Below are 27,433 nucleotides of genomic sequence, written 5' to 3' on the forward strand. Positions count from 1 at the left end.
AAGATCACTGGAGAATGATAAACAGAATTGCTCAAGGAAGAAGCAGTTCCCTTCTTTCCAAGTTCACTTGTGTGTGTGTGCATGCAGCCTTTCCCTTTGAATACATGCAATAACTGCATTCCATCTCAAAACAATGAGAACATTGTATGACACAGTTCAATGGTGAAAGACTAACAACAACAAGGACATTCTATTTGGAAGCTTAAAAAATTAAACTCCTTATTCAACATGGGAATCTTAAAGTCAGGAAGTATTTGACTCCACGTGACTGCATTGTAAATTCTCTCTCTCTCTGGATAAAGATGCAATGTGCGATAAGTATTATATTAATAAATACATTAAAAATTATATTGATGATGAGTGTGTTAGGTGTTAGCTACTAAGCTGAAACAAATCTTTTGTTGTTTAATGTTAAATTAGTAATCCAAGCAAATCACTTCTGGGTTGTTTGTCTCTCAACTTCCTCCTCCATTCTCTTATCCCATGTACCCATATCGCATGTACTCATAAAATCTGCATAAAGTTTCCAGTGAGCTGAAATTCGCAGGTGAAGTCAGAACATTCTGACCAGGTCCACAATTTACATTTCACACACACACACAAAATTTAGCATTATCTCAAAAACACACTACATAAGAACTAATACAACAGTACATACATGTGTGACCAGAGGGTCGGCACCTCTTTAGCGCCTTGTCAAGACTGACACAACCGTGTCTTCTAAGATAGACACAGAAACCTAGATGGCTGCAAATTCGAAATTCGTGCAAGCGGTCACGTGCACGGGCAGTCAGATTTGGGCTGGAGGAGGAGTGAATGACGGCTCTGAAGTGAATCACTCGGATACGGTGTTAACAATTAAAACAACCGATTTAATTTAACAAAAGGAATACAGAGTCTCTATCCTATTGAATAACGATCGAGAAAGAGAGTTTACAAGAAACCACGAGTTGATATATATACCTTGGATGCACTAGACTGTGCAGACTTCTGGATCGACGATTTGAGTTCATTCGATCGGTTGTTCAGTGGGGACGGAATCCAGGAGTGGTTGAGATTTCCTTTTCTTGAAGTTCGGTCAAGGGGTGATGGAGAAAATTGAATGGAGAAAATTGATGGAGAGAATTGGAGGATCTAATAATCCAGGGAGTTCAACGGTGTTCACTAAAGAAACACAAAGAAAGAAGTTCTGGGTAGCCTGGATGACAAGAAACCTTTTCGGGGCACTTTTGTTGATACATTCGCAAACTCTTGGCGACCGTTTGTCCTTGAGTCACTCCTTTTTATACTCCAAATCATGTTTTTTCACCAATAGTAAATTTTTTGTTTTAGTTCCCAGTGACACATTCTGAGTTCCCTGGGAAAGGAAATGAGTCCAGGGGAGAGAAATGCACTCATCCTCCGGTAATAAAAATGGAAAAAGTTTTTTTTTCTGAGATTTAAATAAATTTCTTTTTCACTTTTCAAGACAAAAAATGAATTTTTTTTTGAACATTTCATCAAATCCGATCTCTCACACACACACATATATATATATATTCATTCATAAAGCAAATATATTCATTCATAAAGCAAAAATCTAATAAATGTAACAGCTTAATGCACTATATTTTAAATATTTATCACTGCATTAAAATAAGAGAAAAGAAAAAGAAAATACTTTGTTATATTGTAATTCAATATAAAATCAAAGCTCCTTAAATAATTTCACAATGATTAATGCTTGCAATTTGAAGACATATATAATGTCAAAATCTCCAAGTATTGATATTGTTGAAAATGTATGAATAAAATTAATTAATACTTATTATAAAAAAGTAAGTAAGTAATTATCACTATAAAAATGTAATACACAAATTTTGCAAATTTAATTTTCTAAATTTTTATAACAATATATTACCCACCTTCCAATAGGAAGTGCCATAGTTCGGATACAAAGAGTGTACAGATGCCTTTCTTGTTCTTCTATAAAGTCATGGTCGCTGCAATAAAATATAAAAATCTATTAAATCCTTAAAAATACTACTGTCACTATTACTTTAAAATATTTTGTTATATTCTTCTAACTTTTAATTTAACTTATCTTTAAATTAGGTATACATTAGAATCCACTTATTGAAATTAATTTGGACTTGCCTACACTGGTAGCAATAACCAACTTTTAACATTAAGTGGGATATGTAAATAAATCAATAAAAATTCTAGTTTTATTGACTGATATTAAAAAACATTGTATAAGTTAAAACAATGAAAAAATGTATAACTTTTAATTGTAGTTATTAAATATATAATTCATTAATTAATAATAACTACATCATGTGTTCTTTGCTCCTTTCTGTAGCACTGTCCTTAACAAAAGTAACTTCGGATAAAATGAAAATGAGAAATGCTAACAAATTAAACTACTGTGCTATAAACAAATAAAAATTAAAACAATGATAAATATTTAAAACACTGAATAAAACTAATAACAATTGCACTTTATTAGCTTCAAGTCAAGGCTGACTGTGTAAAAACATAGTTTAAAATTGATAGTATGTCCAAAGTTAATGATAACTATAATGAAAAAGATTACAAAAAGTTTTATGAATGATTAGCCTGGACCATAAATCCTGCTTGTCAAGTAATGTAGTGAAAATTACATTACTCAGACCTCCACTCAATATTTACTTCCAGAGCAATTAATTTAATGGTAGGCTGAGGTCATATCATCATCTCCAGCTAGTGTACTTAGTGACCATACAGGTCACTAAGTACACCAGCTGGAGATGATTATATGACCTCAGCCCACCATAGAACTCAGCCAACTTAAGCTTTTATCCCAGCATGGAATATATATAATTACATATAAACCAAGCCCAACATAGAAGCAAACAAAACCAGACTATAATATGGCTAATTAATCATAAGGATATTACATAATACAAACTACAAGTAAATAGTTAAGCCATCATCTTGTATTAAATTTAATAACTAAAAATTAATTACATTAGAAATAGCCGAGACGATTTCATATTTAAAGAAAAATATTCTTACTAGACTATACAATAAATAGTTATTGTATAGTCTAGTAAGAATATTTTTCTTTAAATATGAAATCGTCTCGGCTATTTCTAATGTAATTAATTTAATTTTTAAAGATTATGTAAGCCACCGCTAGAGGACTTTTAACTTTTTTACATTTGTCGGCGGACATGTAGCCTCAAATAAAAGGACTGTTCCGCTGTAGACTTGTTAATACCTCTCCAAAAAGCGTGTGAAGGGACGGATCGAAAAAAGGACTCATTTTATTGTATAGTCTAGTAAGAATATTTTTCTTTATACTAAAAATTAGTTAATTTAGAATATTCTAGAAAAAAGGATCAATCTAGAGTGGGTTCAGGTACTGCTTTTTCTTCCATAATATTCTAAATTAACTAACTTCTAAATATTAAATTTAATACAAGAAGATAGTGGCTTAACCTGTAGTCCATATTCCATAAAACATTTATAATTAGCCATATTATAGCCTGATTAAAATCTAGTATCATCATTTGTTTATTATTTTTCAATATGATGTTAAAACAAATGAGCAATTGTAATATTTAAAAAAATAAGTTTTATTAATATAATGATATCGTACCTTACTTCTGGTCTCTGCTGTAAAACAATTTTTACTGGTTTTGAAGATTGCAACATTCTATACACTTCATATATTCTTTGATCTTGACTAAATCTTAACTGTAAAACTTCATGATCTAAATGGTCTAAGCCATCTTCGTCTTCTTTTGCAATTACGTGTTTCACATTATCAAAACTTTTTGACTGGTAAAGAGGCAAAATGGTTCCGGCATGAGCAGCAGCTAAGTCTTGTCTACCTATAAAATTTAAGCTTTTCAAATTAATAATTTATTTATATACAGGAACTACTGATATTTTTTACAACTTGTTAAAGAAACTGAATATAAAAAATAAATAAATCGTTTATATTCAATTTCAAATATGTGAATAAAAACTTATTTTTCAAAATTATAAATTTGCATCATTAAACTGAAATAACTGTTCTGTATGCTGAGTGGCAACCCAGTATTTATACTTAGTACATCATAATTCACAAAACATAAAATTAAAATGTCCTTCTACAGAAAAATATTTTAAGTTTATTAAAATTAAATTTTGATAATACCAATTAATGTATATGCATCAGCAGGCCAATCAGATGAAGGTTTCTTCCGACAATGTAATATGACTTCTCTAATTGGAAGTGCAACTCCAAGAGGAAGTTTGTTTAGATCTTCATTATTAATACCTATAAAACAATAAATTTTGTAAAATTTAAGTACTTCTTACATCTAAATATTGATAATAGTTAATAATGTGTTAGCGACTGTTTTCAGCTTCTTATTCCAACCAATGATAATAGAAAGTTACTAAGCAGTTTTAACTAAAAACAATGCAATTTTCAAATATGCAAGATAAAAATTTAAAGTTACAATGAAATTGATACTTTTCAACTTCTAAAATGTTTACTATCTTAAATATAAGCACTATACTGTATGCATTAGGGTGATCCAGTCACATTCATAAAATGTAGTTTTTAATACAACAAAGCTAGTACATCCTATCATTATTTCTCTGGATGCTGATGTAGTATGGTTGCATCTAGCTTTATACAAGTTTATACTTAAAATAAATTATATATATAGTTATCAATATATTTGGAAAGAATATAATTAATTTGTTATCTGTTTCTAATTACAGAATTACTAATCAAATTTTGTTAAATGTAATTATCATCATTAAATAAATTACCACATTGTATAATTAATTACATAATTATATGCAGAACTCCAATTATCCAAGGTAACATGGACCAATGCTACCTTGGATAGCTGAAAACTAGTGAACCAGTTGACTATAGCCATTTCAGATTAAAAATTACAAAAAAATTTATAATGGTATCACTTTTAAGCCTCTTTTAATATCTTGATGAATTTAATCATACATAATTTGTAAATCATTTATTATGTAGCTAATACATACAATAGTTTTAAGAATAAATATGCATATTATTATAGTTATGTTTTTAATAAGAATGGTTTGTCTCACATGAAAGTTAAATAATAAAAGGTAACAAACAAATCATTTTAATGATTTTAAATTGTTATATATGATTAAATTCACTAAAGTATATAAAGTGTCTTAACAGTAATACCACAGTTTTTTAGGTATTTTTTAATATGAAATGGCTATGGTCATTTGTTTTAGTTTTCAGTTATCCAACATGGCATTAGTCCACATTACACCTTAAATAATTGGGGTTCTATTCTATTGTATCACTGATTAACCACTTAATAAATTTAGAAAAAATTTGTCAAATTTAAAGAAATAAGTATTTTGTACCTAAATGAGTAAGAAATAAGATAAGATTTTCTTCCGGATTACACGTCACTGATAATTCTTGGAAAAATGTTAATTCAACTTCATCTACAAATCTTCTCCCTAATAAATTTAAAATTATTGTAAATAAATATTTTGTCAATAAAACTAACAACCTATATCAAGTAATTAATTTTTCAACTCACCAGGTACTACTAAAGATTGCAGATAATCATTTATTGTTCTTTTATTTGTAACGTTCATAAGAAGCAAGCTATACATCTAATCAAATTAAATAATTTAGAATTAGTGATTTTTTTCTGTATCCTTTTTAATTTATTAAATATATTTAATTTAGTTGAAATATATTCTATGCTTTTTTAAATATATACAGAATGTATGATAAACTGTCCAAACCAAAACTCAATTATTACTTCCACTGATTTTACAGCATATTTTACTTGAATTTTCGGAATATCAGCTCAAAATCAAGATAGAATATTTACTAATACTTAAATATTTTTCAAGCAAAAACATCCTAAATTAATTATTCTGTTATGTTGAAATAATAAAATACACAAAACTACAATTCATGTTAAGGAATCTAAAAATGAGCCTTTGAATTTATATAATCTATTTCTATGTATCTTTTTCAATTCTTCCTAAAGGTAGATGCACACAGACAATAAAATTAAGGTAATATTGAACATCAACTGATGCTAGCAATCACCTCTTTTAATTTTGACAATTAGAATGGTGATTGAACCTATTGTTGATATTCAATATTCTCTTAATTTTGTCATCACATACGTCTGTCTTAAAATATATAAAATAAAAGCAAAACATGCTTTACAGAGCAGAATAATAATTCAAGTTTCTGAATTTAGTAACAGTTTCATACTGTAATTTCAATTACACTTACCAACCAACTCCATAGACAAATACCGACATTAAAGCTTATACTTGTGAAAATAAAGGAGTCAAGAATTATCTTAGAATTAATGAAAAGTTCATTTTTGAACAACATCGTTGAATTTTCAAATCAATCTGAAGATGGATCTGTTTTGGAAATATTTATTAATTCTAAGATATTTATGGATTATTTTATTTTTATAAATGTAAGCCTTAACGTTAATGTGTAATTCTATTCCACATTTTTGAAATACAAAGATTGAAAGTAAATGTTTATAAGAAAAATATTTGCTTAGTTATTTCTTTTAAATACACTAAATACAAGCTCCATTTTAATTAATATCCTAAAAATTCATGCAAAATGTGCTGTAAAACTCATTTCAAATGTCAATATAATCATTGGTATGGAAAACTGCTGCTTCAGTTTATCAAGGTCATCCCGTGTATATACTATATAAGAAAACATAGTAAAGAATATAAAAATATGTAAATTAAAAAATAAACTATAAGTAAAAAAAAATAATACAAATATTTTACATTTTGAACTTTTACATGTATTTTACTTACATATGCTAAATTGATTTTACTAATTTCATAATTTAATTGTAATTAAATATAACTGTGTATTATTTTTTACTTTTAAAATTAAACTTAGCAATTTTGTTCTATGATCTACTATAAATGAACTTGTTAATCAATTGGAATTATATAATCTCGGGTTAATATTAGACAGTGGCAATGTTACTTCCTTCTACATAATCCTATCCAACCTCCCTTTCTTTTTTTTTTATGGACAGAAATTGCATTATTATTATTATTATTACAATTAATGGCCTAGGTACAGTGTTTGATGAAGGTTGTTATTTAAAAATCAAGTTAGTTCTTTTTCTAAAGATTTAATGATGAGTAGTGGTATTCTCTGACATCATGTTGCCTTATTTCTTCTCATTCTAACTGGATGGCCTTTTTTTATACTAATTTCCAATCTATTGTCAATTATTGTCTGCTGATACAGTCTATGGCTACTTCTCACTGTCTCACTGCTTCATAAAATTTTATTTCAAGTGAATAAGATTTACCTAATTTTTAATAAACTGGCCAACTTATTTATTATGGATTCTGCTGAGGCTGCTAGGGCTACACTAAGTTTCCCCAAATTTAATTGTCATATCACTTATTTTCATACAATTTTATTTTTTAAATATTTTAATTGTCTTTAATGTGAAATTATTTTCTCTTAGATACCTCAATTACTAAGAATACTTCCCTTTCTTTACCCTTAATTCATCCAGATGATTTTCCATTTTTGCACTAAGCTATATCCGATTTGGAGATCTTTTATTTTGAAATTTTCTGTTTTAAAAAAATGCATAAAATGATTCTACATAATAAACAGTAATCTGTTCAATAATTTGTTTTATTCATTTTATATATGATATATGTATGTATGTATATGTATGTATACAGTAGGATGTCCCTTATTTTTCAAATATTTTTTTTCTCTAACGCACAGGGCCTAGTTTTGTTTATTTTACCCTTAAATACTCCCACAATAAATTTCAGCTCATTTTGATCTCTAGAACCCGTGCCGACTTGCATCGAATCATTTCCATACATATGGTGCTAGAGAAGTGGCACGTATTCGCTTTGTTTGCCATTCTAACACAATTTGTCAGGCTATTAACACGTATAATTTTTTTCGAAGATGTCAGTGGAATTACGAAGCACTAAAAAACATATTTTCTTAGTCGGAGAGATAAACCACCAAATCACGGGTGCAAAATTTCCGTCAAATCGGCAAGTTCTCGCAGTTCTGTTTTTTAACATTTGCGAAGTTAAACTAACTGTAAGTGAAAGCGTAAATCTTGTAATACACGAGTGTATCATATTTTGGGAAAAAGCTAGAATACCTACAAAATCTATACCTAACTGTGTCAAGAAATTGGTGGATCTTTATCACGTATGGAGAGTTTCCATACCTGATAAATATCCACCAATTTCTTGACACAGTTAGGTATAGATTTTGTAGGTATTCTAGCTTTTTCCCAAAATATGATACACTCGTGTATTACAAGATTTACGCTTTCACTTACAGTTAGTTTAACTTCGCAAATGTTAAAAAACAGAACTGCGAGAACTTGCCGATTTGACGGAAATTTTGCATCCGTGATTTGGTGGTTTATCTCTCCGACTAAGAAAATATGTTTTTTAGTGCTTCGTAATTCCACTGACATCTTCGAAAAAAAATCTATACGTGTTAATAGCCTGACAAATTGTGTTAGAATGGCAAACAAAGCGAATACGTGCCACTTCTCTAGCACCATATGTATGGAAATGATTCGATGCAAGTCGGCACGGGTTCTAGAGATCAAAATGAGCTGAAATTTATTGTGGGAGTATTTAAGGGTAAAATAAACAAAACTAGGCCCTGTGCGTTAGAGAAAAAAAATATTTGAAAAATAAGGGACACCCTAGTGTGTGTGTGTCTGTGTGTGTGTGTACGTATGTGTGTGTGTGTGTGTGTGTGTATGTGTATGTATGTATGTATGTATATATATGTATGTATATATATAAAAGAACTTTAGTGCATAAAAACAAAATATAAACAAATATATATATATATTTTTTATTTTGTTTTTATGTACTAAAGTTCTTTTTTTATTATATGGGGTTGTTCTTTTCATTAATTTCTCTTTGGGGAGCAGTCATCTTTTGTTTTATATGACATTATGTGTAAATCCCATGTTTTCCAAACCAAATATCATACAGACCTATTAAACCTGGAACAGAGACCAATCAACTGTGCAAATAAATTATATTCCAACTGAAATGGGACATACAAGGCTCGAAATACATATTGGAGAATAATAAAAATTAAAATTGTTCTCTGTCTCAGTTTAATAAGTCTATATGATATCTAGTTTGGAAAACCTAAAATTTACTATAGTTAATAAAAAATAAACCAGAAGTAATTTAAAATAAACATTGCCATGCATTTATAACAATAAATATAAAGTATTAAAAATTTTTAAATAAATTAACAATACAAACAAATCATATTCAAGTTGTTATTATACAAACTCATTACCAATATGACATCCCTAATTGTTTTGGTAACATTAGAAATATATAAGAATGGTAGAAATTCCTTATTTAATAGCAGTGATTGAAGCCATCCGAAAATATTAGGTGGTGAACTAGTAAAATACGGTGGAGCATGGAGCTGATTCACTTCATCTGAAATTAAAATAAGAATTCTTATTCTGTAGCCTGCACTGTTTCTATTTATGAACACACAATATACACATCATGCAAAAAATTACAGTACAATGATGAATTATCATAAAAGTATTAATATTTTTTTAAATTCAATTATGTCAGTTTTTTACAATTGATTATAACATAATGACCATAAAATACACTTCATGCCAGGTTCAGAGATTAAATAATTAACACTTCAGTGTTGCGGTGTTACAAATAGTGACTTGTTAAAATTCACATGTACTCGCAAGCACTTTCAAATAGCTTACAGCTATCATCCTCAGGCAAAAAATCAAATTCAATTACAGTGGAACCTCAGTATACGACCTTAATCCATTCCTGATGTTTGGACTTATACCGAATAGGACGTATACCAAACCAACATTTCCCATAACAAGTAATGTAAAAATGATTAATCCATTCTCATGTAAAAAAAAAACCCTCTTGATATGATATATTAATGGGGTTGTAAAATAATTTAAACACTATTTGAGCACATTAATAAAAAAATTAATTTTATTATAGATTTTTAAAGTTATTACAATATATTGTATTATATTATTGAAATCATTAAATCAAAATCAAATCAAATCAAACTCTCCTTAATACTAATAATCTGTTTAGAAATTGATTAAACCCCTTTTGCAACATTAGCAGATTTAATAATGTCTTTATTTTTCACGATTGTCGATATTGTCGTTCTCGGAATACAGTATGCAACAGTTAAATCTCAAACACCCATGTCCACCTTCATATTTCTCAACAATCTCTTTTTTCAGTTCCATTGTGATTCTAGTCATTTTTTTAGTTTTCTGTTGCTTTTCATTTGCCCTTTTGCAATTCATGATTAATAAAAATAATAAAATTTTACTTACAAATTAAAATCAGAAGAAATTTAACAAAGTTATAAACCGTGAACGTCTAGTCTGGTCTAGTACACTGATATTGCTACTTGTTCATAGATGGCACGTATAATTGAATTAAGTCATATACCAAGCAAAATTTGTTTCGTCCAAACAGGACGTATTCTAAATTAAACGTATGCTAAAGCAGACGCATACAGAGGTTCTACTGTATTTTCAAATTATCAGCTTTTTAACGGGCTTTTATTTAGTTCACCTAAACTAAATAAAAAACATTATTTTTGATCTGTAAGACTAAATATCTGCATCCATATTTTCCAGAATAATAAGTCCTGTTAATATATAAAATGTACTAGCATACAAAATAAATTCTAAATTACAATAGTAAGTACACAAAGACATAATAATTAAAGGGTAAACAAAATTGTGCCCCCCCACACACACACAAACTAACATCCACACATACAGAAAACCTTCAAATTTTTTGCAATTCTTGACATTTCAAGGTCCCAAGTACAAAAATGTAAAAATCTTGAGGGGATAATTTTTTTGACCGATTTCCATACTTTTCTTCTGTTATATATAGCAGCCAGAAAAGTAATTTTATAAAACCATTTCCTTTAAATGAAAAACTAATATAAGAACACAAAGTTCTGAAGCATTCACAATTATAGTATTTAATTCTATCTCCAATTAACTATCTTAAATTTCACAAGTCCAAAAACTTAATTTTAAAAATTTGATAACATTCAATTAATCTATTTGACAATTAATCTAGACATCAATTTATATTGAAACAGACACCCATGGCCATCAACAAGTGAGGCCAAGCAAAATGTCAAAAAGAAAAGAAAAAATTATTCAGTTGAAAAAAACATCCATGAAACCATTCTGTTCCAGAGCTTTCAAGTGTGTCCTCCATTTTTACTTTTCCTGTTCAGTGTTTAGTCTTTTTAATATTAATTAAATCAGTCATTAAGTCAGTTTTCTCAGTTAATAATAAAGTATTTTTCTGTTCTTGAGAAGATTTAATTATTTATCTATGATAGTATTCATAGCAATTTCTGTGAACTAAGTAAAATGATCATTTAAATTGCTTACCTTCTGACAGCTGATAATTATCTGACAGAAGAGAACAAACATCTGGAAAATCTTGCCAATAATGATTCTGATACAATGGAAGCCTGAGATCTCTAAAAATGAAATTACTTCCTTTAATATTTCACTAAGTAATTAGTATAACCATAAAGTTAGTATAATAGAATTTTATGTATCAACAAATGTAATATGTTATGCACTATAAATGTTAAACTGTACATATTTTTCTTTTTTTATAAAGCATGAAAAAGAATTTATTGTAACTTGTGTTAATTTACTCCAAAGCAAACAATACCAACAATATTCTGATCAATCTTAATTGCAATTGTCAATGACTGTTCATGAAATACAATGCATCCAAATCTTAGATTTCTAATTTTTCAATACTCTCAGCATCATTAGAAGAACTGTGCAATCTAATTTCGATACTAAGTGTTAAGTAGTGTTAGAAATAAAATTTTTCATTTGTTATCATTGTCGTCATTTAAATTAGAAAGTTAAATAATACACACACTAAAATTAACATTATATGTAATAGTGTTGAGTATAAAAGGGAATACATAAAACATTGTATGTTTTATGTATTCCCTTTTATACTCAACACTATTACAGAAAACACTATATTGAAATAAAATCATCATTCTACTAAAAGCTATATATGAAATTCAAAACAAAATCCTTTACATTCTACATAAATAATCATGAAACAAGAATGATGACATAAAATTAGGAGAAAAATACAAAACATTTAATCATAAAATTTGATTCTTACCTTGAAATCTGATACAAAAAACAAGCTAATGATGATAATTCATTCCATTGAAGTATATTTAGTTTACAATCCTGCAAATATTTTTTTCTTTTTTTCAAAACACTTCAAGTAATTAAAATAAAGACTTATTTTTCGACAAAATAAATTAAAGATTTTAATGGTTATACAGGGTGTTCAGAAAGTTATTGTGCACTTATATATTTATTAACAGACATGTTTCAATATAAAATACAGGAGGTAAATATGAATGACAATTATAAATGATGTTTAAAGTAACCCCTGTTAGCATCAATACAGGTGTGGATCCTTTTTATTTTGTTTCTAAACACTACAGTAGAGCATCGATTATCCGACCCCCGATTAACCGACCGCGTTCTAGTCAGCAAATTCAAATGTCCGCTAGTGATGTGGCGCTACAATATTTGGTTATGTCTTGGCTACTTTAATATTATTTTTGTTAAATTTTTGCATGTTTTAGCTGGCAGCACTGGCTCAACCATGAAAGGGAGGATAGTATTTAAACCAGGCCTAATACACTATACTAATAATGTATTTTTTCATACTTTTCGGTTATCTGACTTTTCAGTTATCCGACCAACCCCAGTCCCCAATTAAGTCAGATAATCAATGCTCTACTGTACTATCATTTGCTTGCTTGAAAGACTTAATAAATGTTGTTATTGCTGCTTTCAAGTCATCCAATGTGCATGGATGATCTCAGATATACTACAGATTTTGTTGCTCCCCATAGATAAAAGTCTGGTGGATTTAGAACTGGTAAGCATGGGGCCACATATCTTTCAAAATAATGCATAAATATGATTAGAAAAATGCAGTGACTTTCTGAACAGCCTGTACATTTAATTATGAAAAAAAAATTTTATCTTTATAAAATTTAATATTAAACACTTAAAACATATTTGTGATGAATAACAATTACTAATCATTGCCTAACAATTAATATAAAATATTTTTGTATATTTTAAATATTTACTTACTTCATATACAAGATGTAATGCTAAATGAATGTAAGATATATATGGTAATAAAGGAGAATGAATGTTAATGCTGTTGATTTCTTTTTCAGAAATGTAACTAGAACTTATTTGAAACTTTTCATCATAATTAGCAAAACCAACAGAATTTTTTTGATCCTGATTCATTTTGGAATGTGTAGATGATATTAAGTATGACCAATCCTAAAATTAGAAGATGACAAAATATATTTCATAATACTTAAATTCAGTAATTCCAAACATTTATCTTACCTCATCAGTACCTTGCTCAGAAGTTTTTGCTTTCTTTACTGCTACAGGAGATAATGACATATCTTTATTTAAAATACCTCCCAATGTTGTTACATCCGTATCATAACCCATATTATTTAGAAGACATAAAAGAAATGTTTTTAATTCAGAACGAATTGTTAAGTCACTCGATCCAGGAGCATTTCTCATAGCATACCATTTGGCAAATATTTGAATAGCAATTTCTTTTGGCAAAATACTATTTAAAGCTTGTAATAGCTTTGTAACTGAAATATGAAATAATGTTTTAATAAATTATGAAACTAAACCAGCAAGTATTTAAAAAAAAAATGATTTTTGTTAACTATCCTCAGGCTCTAATTTGAAATACAACTAGAAGAAATCCTAGAATATCAGTTACATATATTCAGTTACAGAGCATTTGATATGTTTTCAGCATCCCTGTAGTTTATACAATCCTCTTTTATACTATGTTTAGACATATCCAGTAATTCAGAATACTTACTGATCAAACATACCAATGACACAGATTAAATTTTCTACACCAAAAAGTACCTCACAAACTATTTCTGTAGTCTCTATAAGATTTCTAAATCTAGCCTAGTACAAGTTCTACCAATCCTTAAAGTAATAATTTCTATATCCTACCACTAAGGTTATGTGGTTTTATTGAAATCCATAAAGTAAAAAAAGCAGTTCTTCACAAATGTTAACATCTTACTTTCCTGATAAAGATATCTCCAGAAATTCCTCACATAACAAACACAAGATTATAGATAACATTATCAGATAAGCAGGATTTGTAGAGTTTAACTTTGACGAACTATCTTATCACCATTCGGGCCGTCAAAAGCATATTTCCATCAGTGCAATTAGCTCCCTGCTTTTGAGATGAGGAACTTATCCTTTAACTCATTCTATGCCGAAAGACAGGATATCCTGCCCCACAGCATTCTCATAAATGCATCAAATAAAGAATATTTGCTTGCTTTTAAGGCAGTCATGCTTGCTGCTGAATCACACTCTTGATTTTGTTTCTGGCAAAGCTATATTTTATTATCATCCATAATGTTTCTGCTCATCAGATTAATGATTTATTTAAACTTATGCTCTACCACTTTCCATACAATTATCTTATCATCTAATAAATTCATTGTAATGACCAACATCCTTCAAATTTATATATTTTCTTTTGAAAGACTGAATAAACCATAGCACTACTACTCAGACGTTAAAATACAGTACAACTTCAATTCTCAAATGTTTTTGGTCATCTTAATTGACCTTCTTCAGTACAGAAACAAACAAATTTCAATTCAACAAAAAGAATGAAAACTGGAATATCTCTGGAACAAGTTGATTTCAAATAGTAATGTTTCAGAACAACAAAAATTTAAATGCATATGTCAGACTTCTACATGAATTAAAATATAAATTTACAAATCAAAACAAAAAAATACATAAAAATAAACAATAAAAGAAATAAATAATAAAATGAAATATATAGTTCATAAACTTAACTGTATTGTTAACAAAAATATATATGTAAGAATTAGACTAATGACATAACTCATTGCATATACTATGCCATACAAAAAACTTACAAGTATGCATAACTGGATATAATCCTTAATATATATATATAATAGTGTCTGATAATATCTCTTTGTGTTCAAGGTAACCATCATATATATTAAGTATTATATCCAGTTGTGCATACTTATATTTACATACTCATTTGTTAAAATACAGTTAAATTTACAAGCTATATATTAACCAAAATGCTCTAACCTGTTACCGGTGCGCACTCTCTAGACGACCATCAACACAAAATCAACAGAAATCATTAGTAACGAACAATTTCCGTTGATTTTGTGTTGATGGTTGTCTAGAGAGTGCGCACCGGTAACAGGTTAGAGCGTTTTGGTTGATACATTCTGGTGTTGAGTCAATGATAAGCTATATATTTTATTTTATTTTTTATTTCTTTTCTTGTTTTTTTAATTTTATTTTTTATTGTTTTTATTTGTTTTATTTTAATCTATGTACAAATTAACACATGCATTTAAATTTTCGTTGTTCTAAAACGTTAATATTCAAAATCAATGTTCCATAAGACTCCAACTTTTGTTCTTTTTAAATTGAAATTTGTTTCTTTCTGTTCTGAAGAAGATTGATTAAGACAACCATAATGTTTGAGAATTACAATTGTACTGCATTTTAAGGTTTGAGAAATAGCACTCTGGTTTACTACAAGTGCAGTTTTTAGAGAATGAAAGATTGGATATAATCATTGATCATAGTTTGTCAGTAAATCAAGATCATGCAAAAATTTCTTGCAAATTAGTTCAGTTCACTGATACTAGATAGTATTATTAAGGTTGAGCTTAAGCTATATTTGTTTTCTGACTATTTTCCCACATAATCACACTTTATTAAAATGAAAATAATTGTATTCTTTCTGAAATGACTGTAAATTTACATATTCTAAAGCAAGAAGTAAGCAGTTTTTCAAATACTATTAGCCATAAAGAAAATAGAAAAATCATAATTTATAATCTACAGATCTAGACCAGAAATTCTATCTTATTCTTATGTTTGTAGAATGGAGAGGTAAGCAAATGTTAATGATAAGACAAAATACAGTGGAATCCAGTTATTATAATCAAAGATAAGGTTACCAATCACCTATTATTATCATAATCAGTCTATGATCCATCAATCAAAACACTACATAAAATTAGTTAAAAATATTTTGCCTATTATAATCAAACTTTGGTTATTGTTATATTGCTGTTATAATTTCTCTAGGTTAATTTCATGATCTGTTGAGTTAATAACAACTGTTTATAAAAAATTTTACACACATAAATGTGTAATGTTGTATTAAGTGAATAGTTTGTGATAAATATAAATTGCACACATTCATACTGTTAATTGTTTGTAATAAATTGAGTTCAATAATAGAAATTTTTTATCTTCTGTTTAATGTTATCAACAGATTATTGTTATCAAAAATTTTTAAGTCCCAAAGTAATCATAATAAACAGATTCTACTGCACAAAGTTCCTTGAAGTATATTATAATTTTTTGTTTCAGGGCATAAAAATGTTATAAATCAATCAATTCAATAAAATCATAAATAGAATTTTTTGAAAATTCTTACAATTAAATGTTTCGAAAATGTACAAATTAAACAGATTTTTTTTTAATCTTTATTAAAATATACTTTCTGAATGACCAAATATTAAAATATACTTATCATTTGAATTAGTTTTGTTTGATGGAATAAAGAAACAACATAAAGGCAATCTATCAAAGGAGTGCCTCCCAAAATGACTTTCTACAAAAATCTAGCCTCTATTTAGGTGTTAAATGGATGAAGAAAACCCAGAAAATTCCATGAACCAACCCATCAGTCAGATGGAAACTCAAGTGTTCAGTGATTTTATCCACTTGACACTGATAAGATTATTATTCAAAGGTCTAAAACATTAGAAAATTTCTAATATGATGAACATATGGAATGTATATCCATACATTATCATCATAGAATTGGAATGAAACATTCAACAGCTTTCACTTCCAGGACATTCACTTCACAATGAAACGTGCAGCCTTAAAAACTAGAATGATACACAAAACATTCCAAATTCCTTATGCATCTGATGATCCAATGTCATACAAACTTTTATCTTTTAAGGCTCCAATTAAAAAGGCTTACACACATTCTGCATCCAAAAAAGACAACTATGAAATGTAAGGAAAACAAAAGTCCATCATCACTGGACACTGCTTTCTCCTCTATTTGTGATCGCAAAACTCTTCACAACTAAAAAGCTAACTTACGCAAATAAAAATGACTTCTTTGTGCAACAAATACTTTTAATAACAAACTACGAAAAATGTATAATAGTAAAAGGAGGAATTTAAACACAACCCAACAGTATACAGACTAGTGAGGAATGATAAGGATAAGGCACAATCCTCAAGGAGCATTGAGGACTGTGTTCTTGTGACAGATTAGTGCATGTATAGATAGGCCTTACTTCCCAACCTTTAGGAGTGAGAACTGAGGAACATCAATATCACACTAGAAAAGATCTTCTCCATATCTCTTTTGACATTTGCAGCCCAACAAGGTAAATATAGTTTTGGATAGAGCATCAAGCTATTCAATGTGTTTGAACATAAATGAAGTTCATACATATCATAGGATTTTTTTCAGTAGTGTTTCAGATTTAAAACTCAAGAATAGCTAATAAAATTAGCCAAAAAAGTTCATTCATTTTTTAAGTTATGCCTGGACATAACTTTTACTTTTATAGCTTAACTTTGACCAGATATTGCTTAAATTATCTTTTTAATAAATATTTTTTAATATTGGAATCTAATATTTTGGGAACATAAAAACTAATTCATCAAGATTTATTATACTGCAAATACACATCATCATAATTAAGAAACATTTAAAATATACATTCTAATATACACTTCTAGTTGATAAAAAAAAAAATATATAAAAATGTGGAGTTTTTAAAGGTTATATGAAATGAAAACAAAGATAAAAAAGCAATGTCATAAATATTTTATTTCAACAAGATTCCAATTAAATTATTTTTAAAAAGCTGTATTTATAGTCTTGCATTGTATTATAATCTATAAATATAGAATTTACCAAAGAAAATTTTACTCACCTATTATTGAATTTGACATTTTTGGCAAAGAAATCCTGTAAAATGTTCCATTTGACGTTTCCTACAAAAATAAAAATTTATAAGTGGCAAGAAAATTGAGAATATTTAATAGAAATAATAAAGAATAATATAAAATTATTTAATCCAACCAACTTTTCAGACAAATATTTTATTCGATTTAAAATTTTTGAATTTTATATAATTATTTATTTTGAAGAAACTATGATTATACAAATTTCACAAGTTCATATATTAAAATTTCTCAGCTTAATAATAAAACTTTTACAACATGATATCAAGAGAGATATCATAATAGAAAATTGCATATTTTTCCCCATATATAATGAAAAATGTGGAATCCCTGTATAATCAAAAGATAAGATGAATTTCTTCAAATTGTATTGATCTTAGTATAGAAAAACTTATAAAGATCAGTACAGTTTGAAAAAGAAACAAAGAAAACAAATTAGTGATTAAAAAAGATAAACAAACTTGAAGAAAGAATTACTGACCATTTTAGAAATTAATCAACAACTAATCAAGACAAATGGAGATGTCAAAAGTTTCCACTAAACAATTTCATCCAGCAAAAAGGATCCATGTAAACTACTGCTTAGCAATGACTATTTATAGACATCAAACTCACAGAACAAAACAAGTAGACCTCATTCCTTGTTTTGTTGGATCCAGAACACTTACAAATAGATGTCAACCAGCAATCAATAGAAAAACATTTTCTATTGATTGAAGTCCAAAACTTATGGTAACTTGAAAACTTCATTGAATTTTTTCTACTATGATCAGTCTTTGAAAGACATCATGATAAAACATTAATTTAATATGAATAAAAATTTTGAAAAAATTATAAACTCATTTTAAGTAAGTCTAGTCTCATCTGTTATTTGAGAGAATACTTATGGTGAAAAACAGCTAGTGTGTACATCTATCCATTTTCCATAATGACGGGCAAAACAGACAAAATCGTATAGTATAAATCCAACTTTAATCAACTACTTTTAGTCCAAATTATGTAAGATTTGTATATGTATTTATTTATATTTATATTGTATATTGTGTATTGTGTATTTATTATTGGGATATATTTTGATTAATTAAAATAATAAATCCAGCTTGATTATTTGATTGGTAACATTATTTGACTTTGTTTCTCACATGATCACTTTAGAAATAAGCAAGATTTTTTAGGTATTATTATTCAAATTTTTATCAAATTTAAAATTTCATACTATACTTACCAAATTTACTCTATTCATAACTGAATCTTTTAAACCAATTACAGTTCCTAATGAAGGTAAATTGTAGTCATCAATCAAAGAATCCTCCATTATTTTACTGTCATTTATATGAATTGGAACAGGAGAAAGCAATTTTAACTAAAGAGAACAAAATCAAACTATATACTTTAAAATACTTTATAACTATATAAAACATATTAAATGAAACTTTCAATATATTAATTACTCAAATTCCTTTTAAATATTATTGATTACACATTTTTTATTCTTACATTATTTTCCATTTTTTTTAATTTACTTAAATTTTCAGCATTAATCTGTGCATAAATTATATTTTTATTTATATTTTTTAAATATCTTTTTAGAAAAACATTTCTGTAAAATATATTTCTTGAAGTATTAACAATAATTAATTTAACAACAAAGTTATATTTAAAACATTGAATACAACAATTTTATTTATATTACTAAATAACTGTAACAAATACTAATACATAGATCTATTTGTTACAGTTATTTACAAATTAAAGTAAATTAATGATTAAATTTTCTATATTTTTTAAATGAAATATATCTTACTTCTTCATCAAATTTTGGATCCACTGCACTTGGGGGCCTACTGGACGTGATCAAACTGCTTCTTCTAGGAGAATCAAACTGTAAAGAAGCTCGACGACTACTAGTACCAGATAACATGCTAAAAGGTCCAGCTACCATAGGAATATGTACTTTACAAATCTAAAAAAAAATGAAAGTGAACAGCATTAATATAAGTTTTAATGGAGTTTTGCAAAATGAATGCTACCATTTTAAATTATTCTCATTATGCTAATTATTATCCAATAACATTGTAATATACATTAAAACACTGGAAAACCATTAAAATTTTACATTTGCCCATTATAATTTCTGAATGTCTGCACACCTGGTGTCACAATGTACAAATTTGACCAATAATCAAATTGTTCTTATGCTCATTATGGCATATACATTGTCACTCCTTCCACAGTAGCGATAATTCTACAGCTCATGCAGATTATTCATGTTTCACAAATGATGAGAAATTCCAACTTTGTGAACTGCAGGACACAAAATGCCTTCTCCACTGCAAAGTCAGTATTGTCATTTATGTTGCTTCCTAGAGGTAGTAGACAGCAAGACGTTTGAATGCAAATGGAAGATGAAACTCAGACAGTCATTTTATTGTTTGGTGTACATTGCATACTTCTTAGATAATAATTAACATACAGGGTGACAATAATTAACCCGTACAAGTTTTTTGCATCATAAATTTATTAAAGAAATAAAAATTAGAAAAATAACAGTGGATAGCAGTGACAATACTTTATATTAACCAGATTTTCAGCCGGTTTCAAAGTGGCCTCCTTTTGCCTTGATGCGGAGCCCCAAACATGTTTTGAAATTCTCAGCGATGGGCCGCAGCTCTTCTGGAGACAGTTTGTCCCACTCCCAGCGCAAGGATTGCTTCAGCGACTCCAAACTTTTGTGGCGCTTAGTGCAGGCCCTGGCGTCCATAATGGACCACACGCTGTAGTCCATCAGGTTCAGATCCGGCAAGTACGGTGGCCATTCCACAGACGAGATGAAATCAGGAAAATGGGCCTTGCACCACTCCTGAGTCTTCTTCGCCCTGTGTGCCGGCACCGAGTCCTGTTGAAATGTCCATTTCGCACTGCCAAAATGCTGCTGAGCCCACGGAAGTACCACGGCCTCGAGAATGTCACTGCAGTACGTCTTGATCGATTTTGGCCCCTTGATCGACAAAAACAAGGGGTGTCTTGCCGCTTGCACAAATTCTGCCCCAAACCATGACTGACATTGGATTTTGGCAATGTTCGTTAACGGCTGAGCATCTGGGAGCCTCTGCAGACCAGTTCCTGTCGTTTTGATGGTTGTGCACCTGTTGTATGGAGAAAAGCTTCTTTTCTGTGAAGAGAATGCGCTCCCATTGCCGACCTGCGGCCCGATGCTTGAGTTGGCGGCATCTTTGAAGTCGCATGCACTTGTTTTCATTGGTGAGGAGCTGAATCTTTTGGAACTTGTAGGACTCAAGACCAAGTTCCTTTTTCGCCATTAACCGCACCAATTTGCGATTGATTCCGATCTCGCGAGCAATTTTTCTCATGGAGACCTTTGCATGTCGGTCAACTCACTTTTTGATGATCTTGCGGTTCCTAGACGAGTTAATGGTGCACTTTCTTCCATGTCCGGGACAGTCACCATCATGGCCAAGCTCCTTGAATCACCGAACTGCATCTGAGACTGTCATTTTGGGAACAGTAAGCAAATGAACAATTTCACATTGTTGTTTTCCTTGCCGGAATAGCTCTAAAATTGCACAACGTTTGTTCGACATCCTTAAAAAAATAAAAAACTAACCCTTATTACAACGAAAGCACATCTACATGTGCAGGAAATCACGGAGAATTAAACACAACAGTATGCAAATTAGGGATGTAAAAAAGTTCAGTTGCAGCATTGCTACAAACTTTGTACAGGTTAATTATTGTCACCCTGTAATTACAGTAATTTAAAATGGTAGCATTCATTTTGAAAGACCTTGTATTTAAAACACACACATTTAATTATAATTTACCATAATGTAATCACATAGTTAAAATGAGTTTCAATATATTAAATCAAATACAGTGGTGCCTCATATAACGTACTTAATCCGTTCCAGGTGCACGTCCGTTAAGTGAAACGTCCGTTATACGAAACGCATTTTCCCATAGAAATACATGTTAAAACATCTAATTCGTTCCGCGGCATAAAATAACCGTACTGTATCATTAAAAAATGAACATGGGGTGCGTTCTTTTATTCCTCTGCGTAACTCTGCGCGAGCGACATCCGTTTAAAAATTCCTGTGGAGCGCTTTCCTAAATTCTGGTGGGAGTGCGCGCCGTCGAACGGCAAAAACGGCCGCTTGTAGCAGTAGTTTACGGTAAAAAGCAACATGGCGTCTTCTGTGGCTCAGATAATTTCGTTTTCGGGTCCATTATGTGGTTTTATGAATGAAAATTTAAAAATTGTGAAAGCGCGAGTTAGTGCACGCGGTGATGTAAGTGTCTTTACGAATTTTTTTCGAATGGTAGCCGGCATTCTAATTTTTTTTTGTGGTTATTTTGAATGCTCTTTCAACAAATAATCCATTTTATGGTTAAATTTTACAATTGGGACTCTTCTTTTGCTATTAAAAGCTCATATTTTAGAATTATAGATTCCTCCATCACGATACTATCGATAGTGCGAGCGCTGCCATCTTTCTTTCACCGTCGTTCCTAAATGCCTACAAACAGCAGCGCACTCCCGTAGTAGCGGAGACGCAGAGCTCCACCACTACGTCTCCGGTTACGTTTGTTTAGTATGTTAGGAAAACACTAACGCATCCATAGAGCAGTCGCCAATTATGACGGAAAGTCCGTTGTTCGCAGCCAGTCCGTTGCTCGAGTTACGTAACGGCCAAACAGAAAGTTCGTTGTTCGCAGTGTCCGTTATTTGAGGCGTACGTTATACGAGGCACCACTGTATATGAGGATAAAAATAAATAAATAAATAAAAAATACTTACTTTCGTAATACCTGTATATAACGTTATAGTAAATCCTACATCAACAGTTATCAATAGATTTAATGCAGGAAGAATATCTGCATCTCTGGCTAATATTGTGCTGACCGTACCAAATATTAATTGTTCTTGATCATTACTTTCTTCAAATTTTATAAGCCTAAATAACATTTAAATTCAAATTATAATAATAATTTAATAAAACAATTTTATATGTCAAACTAAAGCAAATTAAGAATAAAATTAATTTTGGATACCTTTCCATTATCAATTTTTATACTAAATCCTAATTAAAACATTAATTCCAAATTAAATGTTACAAGTAGTATTGTTTATTAGTAATTCTCAATAATTCTCAATATCTATCAATAATTCTCTTTTTATCTATACAATATGAGATTTGAAAGGGAGAAAAGCAATCTGTATTAAGTATAAATCAAAGTTAAGTTCTCCTAATAAAAATATGTTCTTCATTACCATATCACAAAAGTAACATACAAATGTCCTGTTATTATAAATTTAATGAAATAAATTATATCAAAAAAATATCTACAGTAGAAAATTATTATTATTATTATTATTCTTCATCTCAAAATGTAGAAGTTAGCAACCTCGATACATCCCATCTCTAATATTTTTATTTAGCAATCCCTTTTCCATTGTGTATGACTTATTTCACTGTATCAATCTGCATCTCCTCTTCATCTCTCTCCTCTTGTCAATTTTTCATAAATTTTCTTTATTGGTTCTATACTCTATCCACACATAACAATACCATCCCAATCTCATGTTCTTTCTACTTTCTCTGCAATACGAATTATTTGTGCACATTCTAAATTTTATTTAATATTTCCACTGACAATTTGGCTATTCTCATATTTGTTTTCTCCGTTAATTCTTTTCTTCTTAAACTGATGTTTCTACTTCATATAACAGAACTCATATTTATTTTTAAATATTTACCTATTATTTTCTAGGCATTTCTATATCATATATAATTCCTGACAACTACCTCCATTTCTTCCATTCTATTTAGTAGTTTCTTCTTGTGCTTATCATTATTCCTTTTTTTGCATTAACATTTAAACCTTCATTTTTTATTTTTCTTGCCACAGTCAAATAAATGAATATTTGATCATGGCAAAAAAATTTATCATTTATTTCATTTTATTTACATTTACTTTGCAAATTTTGTTTAGTTGAGGGTGACTACTTCATACTCCCAACCAGAAACAAAGCCAGACTGCTAATGGTTTTCTAGAAAACCATTAGCAGACTGGCTGTCTAGAGATTGTTATTAGTCACATGGTGGGAGAAATCAGGTGTAAAAAAAAACAAAATTAAAAATAAAAATTATTTGATTTAATGAATGTAAAGGAATAGTTCAAGCTTTATGCTTACTGCCAGGAGGGAAAATAAACATATGCAAATCAAAATGTGAAAAAACAAAACAGGAAGTGACTGTGACACCACTATACCAACAGATATATGAACACAAATTGGTAAGTTTCAGGAGAGATTGTTAGCATAGACTAGATGAAGAAATGCCATAGAATTACTATTGTTGTATTGTAATTAACTTAATTATAGAATTACTAAATACTAGTACATTGTTTAATTAATTATTATATTGCATTCACTTAATAATTTCTCTTAGGAACTCTCATCTTCATCAAACACCAATATATCATATCCATTGATATTTGATCATAGCTCTTTTCAAGATCAATGAATATACAGCAGCCATTACTCCAGATACTTGGCCCACATGACAATGATGAATGCAAACTGGCAATGATCGTTCCTTTTGGTGCCTCCACACATGATTTTGGCCATCATGATTCTGTACGTAGAACCTGGCTTCATCTGAAAAGATAACATGATGCCATGCCTGCATCCATATTCTTTGTTGAACACACCACTGTAAGCACACCTGTCTCTGCTGCAGCTTCCCTTGAAGCTGCAGCAATGATCACTGTGCTGATAATACATGGTGCTGCAGACCTTATCACACTGTTTGTGCAGACGCTGTTCCGAAAACGACCCAAGTTCCTGACTCAGGATATATAACGTGACTGTACAATCCCACAACACCATGTGGTCAAGATGTTTGTCCTCTTGGGCATTAGTGACTGAGATCTCACACAGCATTCTGTATGGCCTTCTTGGACACAATGATTCCATATTCTCATGACAATCATGGGATCATAACCAACATGAGTTGCAATAGTATGGAATGATAAATCACAGTCCCAGTAGGCCATGATTCTAGCACAATCAAACTCTGACACAAGCTGGTAGGCATTCCTCCTCCTTACAAGGCATAACAAAACCTTTACACAAGCAATTAACAGGCAAATGCAATCTCTGTATGAAAAACCAACTTTAGAATTTTCTCTTTTATACAGATTGTAGGTGGCCTTACTTCGACCTACTTTGCGAGCATGCATTGAAATGCTAATAATTTGCATTTCCCAGCATATTGTACCTTTTGTGCAAATTTCACATTTGTTGCACCTTCAGGGTGCAGCAATTTTAATGGCCAGCAGTGTATATATGGAATGAATAAAGATATAGATAATATAATTTTATATATATTATTATATTATCATATACAGTTATTACCGTTATAGGTATTTTTATGCATGATAGAGCTAAAAAACATAAATAAAAAGGGTTTTGTTTTTGGGGACAGGAACAGATTAATCCATTTTATATTGTTTCTTATGAGAAAATATGTTTCAGTTTTTGAACAACTTTTAGGAAGAAATTTAAGTTTGAAACCTGAGGTTTGACTGTATTTATTTATAATTATTAAATTTATCAAAAGAAAACATCTAATACCTACATCTAGGCAAAATTACTGAATATTTAATTAAGTAGTGTGGCTTGTAGTAACTCTTTGTCACTTCCAAATGCATTACATCTTAGTTTGCAAGGCAGCACAGGATGCATCTTAATTTCTGCTTTGATTATCCAAAAAGACTAGAAGAAGTTTGAGCTGCAGAATTTTAAAAATTACTGAGGATTTTTTATTAAGTGGTTTTTACCTGTTGGGAAATAATGTAATTATTCCTATTTCTTTACAACAAATATGTAAATAATGCCATCAGGAACTGAAACTCAGCAACAATGCAGTCCTTTGAAAAACTGACACCACTTTCAATGGTTCATATAAAATGTAATCTATTTATAAGTAAGTATATATTTAAGTATACTTATGTAAGTATATGTTTAAACATATACTTATTTAATATTAATAAAGAACTATATAATGCCTACCTTAAATGCTGATGTTCTTTAAACAAAAAACATAAGAAATTCTGATTGCAAATGTCTGTAGTGATGAAAATTTTTGATGATTTTTCACCTAAACTATGACTAAAAAAAATTTATTTCTTATTAAAATTTATTCTTATTTCTTGTTAACTTATTAAAAATGTGTATATAAAAAATATTATATAACACTAAATTATCATAAAGGTTTCCAATTTTGTATATGTAATTTATTAATTTTCTATTTGATAATAATTACAATATTTGTGATACATCAGTATCAATCAGCTTTGCTGATAAATAGTACATTTAGTTAACAATTCAATTATTACAGGGCAGTTCTTACCTATGAGATTCAATGTACATTTGTTCTAAGCAGATATCTGGTGCAAGTGGTTCGACTAATTCCCACAGAACACTTTTGGGTGAACCGGCTGCTGAATATGCCCAATTTTGAGAAGGTGGCGGTGTAAACACAAATGGTTGATGAAGGGAACCAGTAAGTAATGGAGATTGAGAACGACTGAAAATCAATAATATATATTTTACTATTCAGATAATGAAATCAATTTACATGAGACTGTGTTTATAACATAAAAAATCATCATCAACAATAATTTCCAGTTTCGATGAGCAGTTCTTACACATTCCAATTTGTGTATGTTGAATTAATGTATTGAATATACTTTTAACAGAGTTAAATATATTATCTCTATGTACAATATACTCTCTATTATCCGTGTGTGGATTATCCACGCATGCTTACGTCTCAATAAAAATTTTTATTAGAAATACAACACTTGCATTAAAATTCTAAAAAATCTGCATTGTTAACTATGATTATTTAAAATGGTATACTGAGCATCAGAACTACTTCCAGAATGTCAAGACATAAATTAAATGGCCTAACAAGTATAACAAATACGATTGATTCCCGAAAAATATGGCTTTATTTATGTGTATACTGTATTATTTTTTATTCATTAAATAAGTTGTAAAATTGTTTGAATAAAATATTTTCAATCATTTCCTTATCAATAAATCATTAATATTGCAAAATTAATGTTGTTTTATGACAATA

At 29.3% G+C, this 27,433-nt stretch overlaps 1 protein-coding gene across 1 annotated transcript in view; it reads right to left on the reverse strand.

The window, feature by feature from the left end:
• Positions 1-27,433, reverse strand: part of shtd (shattered) — a 104,602-nt gene that overhangs the window by 48,625 nt on the left and 28,544 nt on the right. The window contains exons 9-24 of the mRNA XM_067269128.1: positions 26,699-26,875; positions 26,359-26,457; positions 23,080-23,236; positions 20,065-20,223; positions 19,486-19,623; positions 18,230-18,290; positions 13,533-13,798; positions 13,263-13,463; positions 12,265-12,335; positions 11,496-11,587; positions 9,359-9,507; positions 5,565-5,640; positions 5,383-5,481; positions 4,166-4,288; positions 3,623-3,857; positions 1,905-1,982 (exon numbers count right to left, since the gene is read on the reverse strand). Of these exons, the coding sequence (XP_067125229.1) occupies positions 1,905-1,982; positions 3,623-3,857; positions 4,166-4,288; positions 5,383-5,481; positions 5,565-5,640; positions 9,359-9,507; positions 11,496-11,587; positions 12,265-12,335; positions 13,263-13,463; positions 13,533-13,798; positions 18,230-18,290; positions 19,486-19,623; positions 20,065-20,223; positions 23,080-23,236; positions 26,359-26,457; positions 26,699-26,875 (2,181 nt within the window). The remainder of the gene's footprint in view (positions 1-1,904; positions 1,983-3,622; positions 3,858-4,165; positions 4,289-5,382; positions 5,482-5,564; positions 5,641-9,358; positions 9,508-11,495; positions 11,588-12,264; positions 12,336-13,262; positions 13,464-13,532; positions 13,799-18,229; positions 18,291-19,485; positions 19,624-20,064; positions 20,224-23,079; positions 23,237-26,358; positions 26,458-26,698; positions 26,876-27,433) is intronic.

Source organism: Centruroides vittatus, unplaced genomic scaffold, assembly GCF_030686945.1.
Source record: "Centruroides vittatus isolate TY-2023 unplaced genomic scaffold, ASM3068694v2 contig_347, whole genome shotgun sequence".
NCBI lineage: Eukaryota > Metazoa > Arthropoda > Arachnida > Scorpiones > Buthidae > Centruroides > Centruroides vittatus.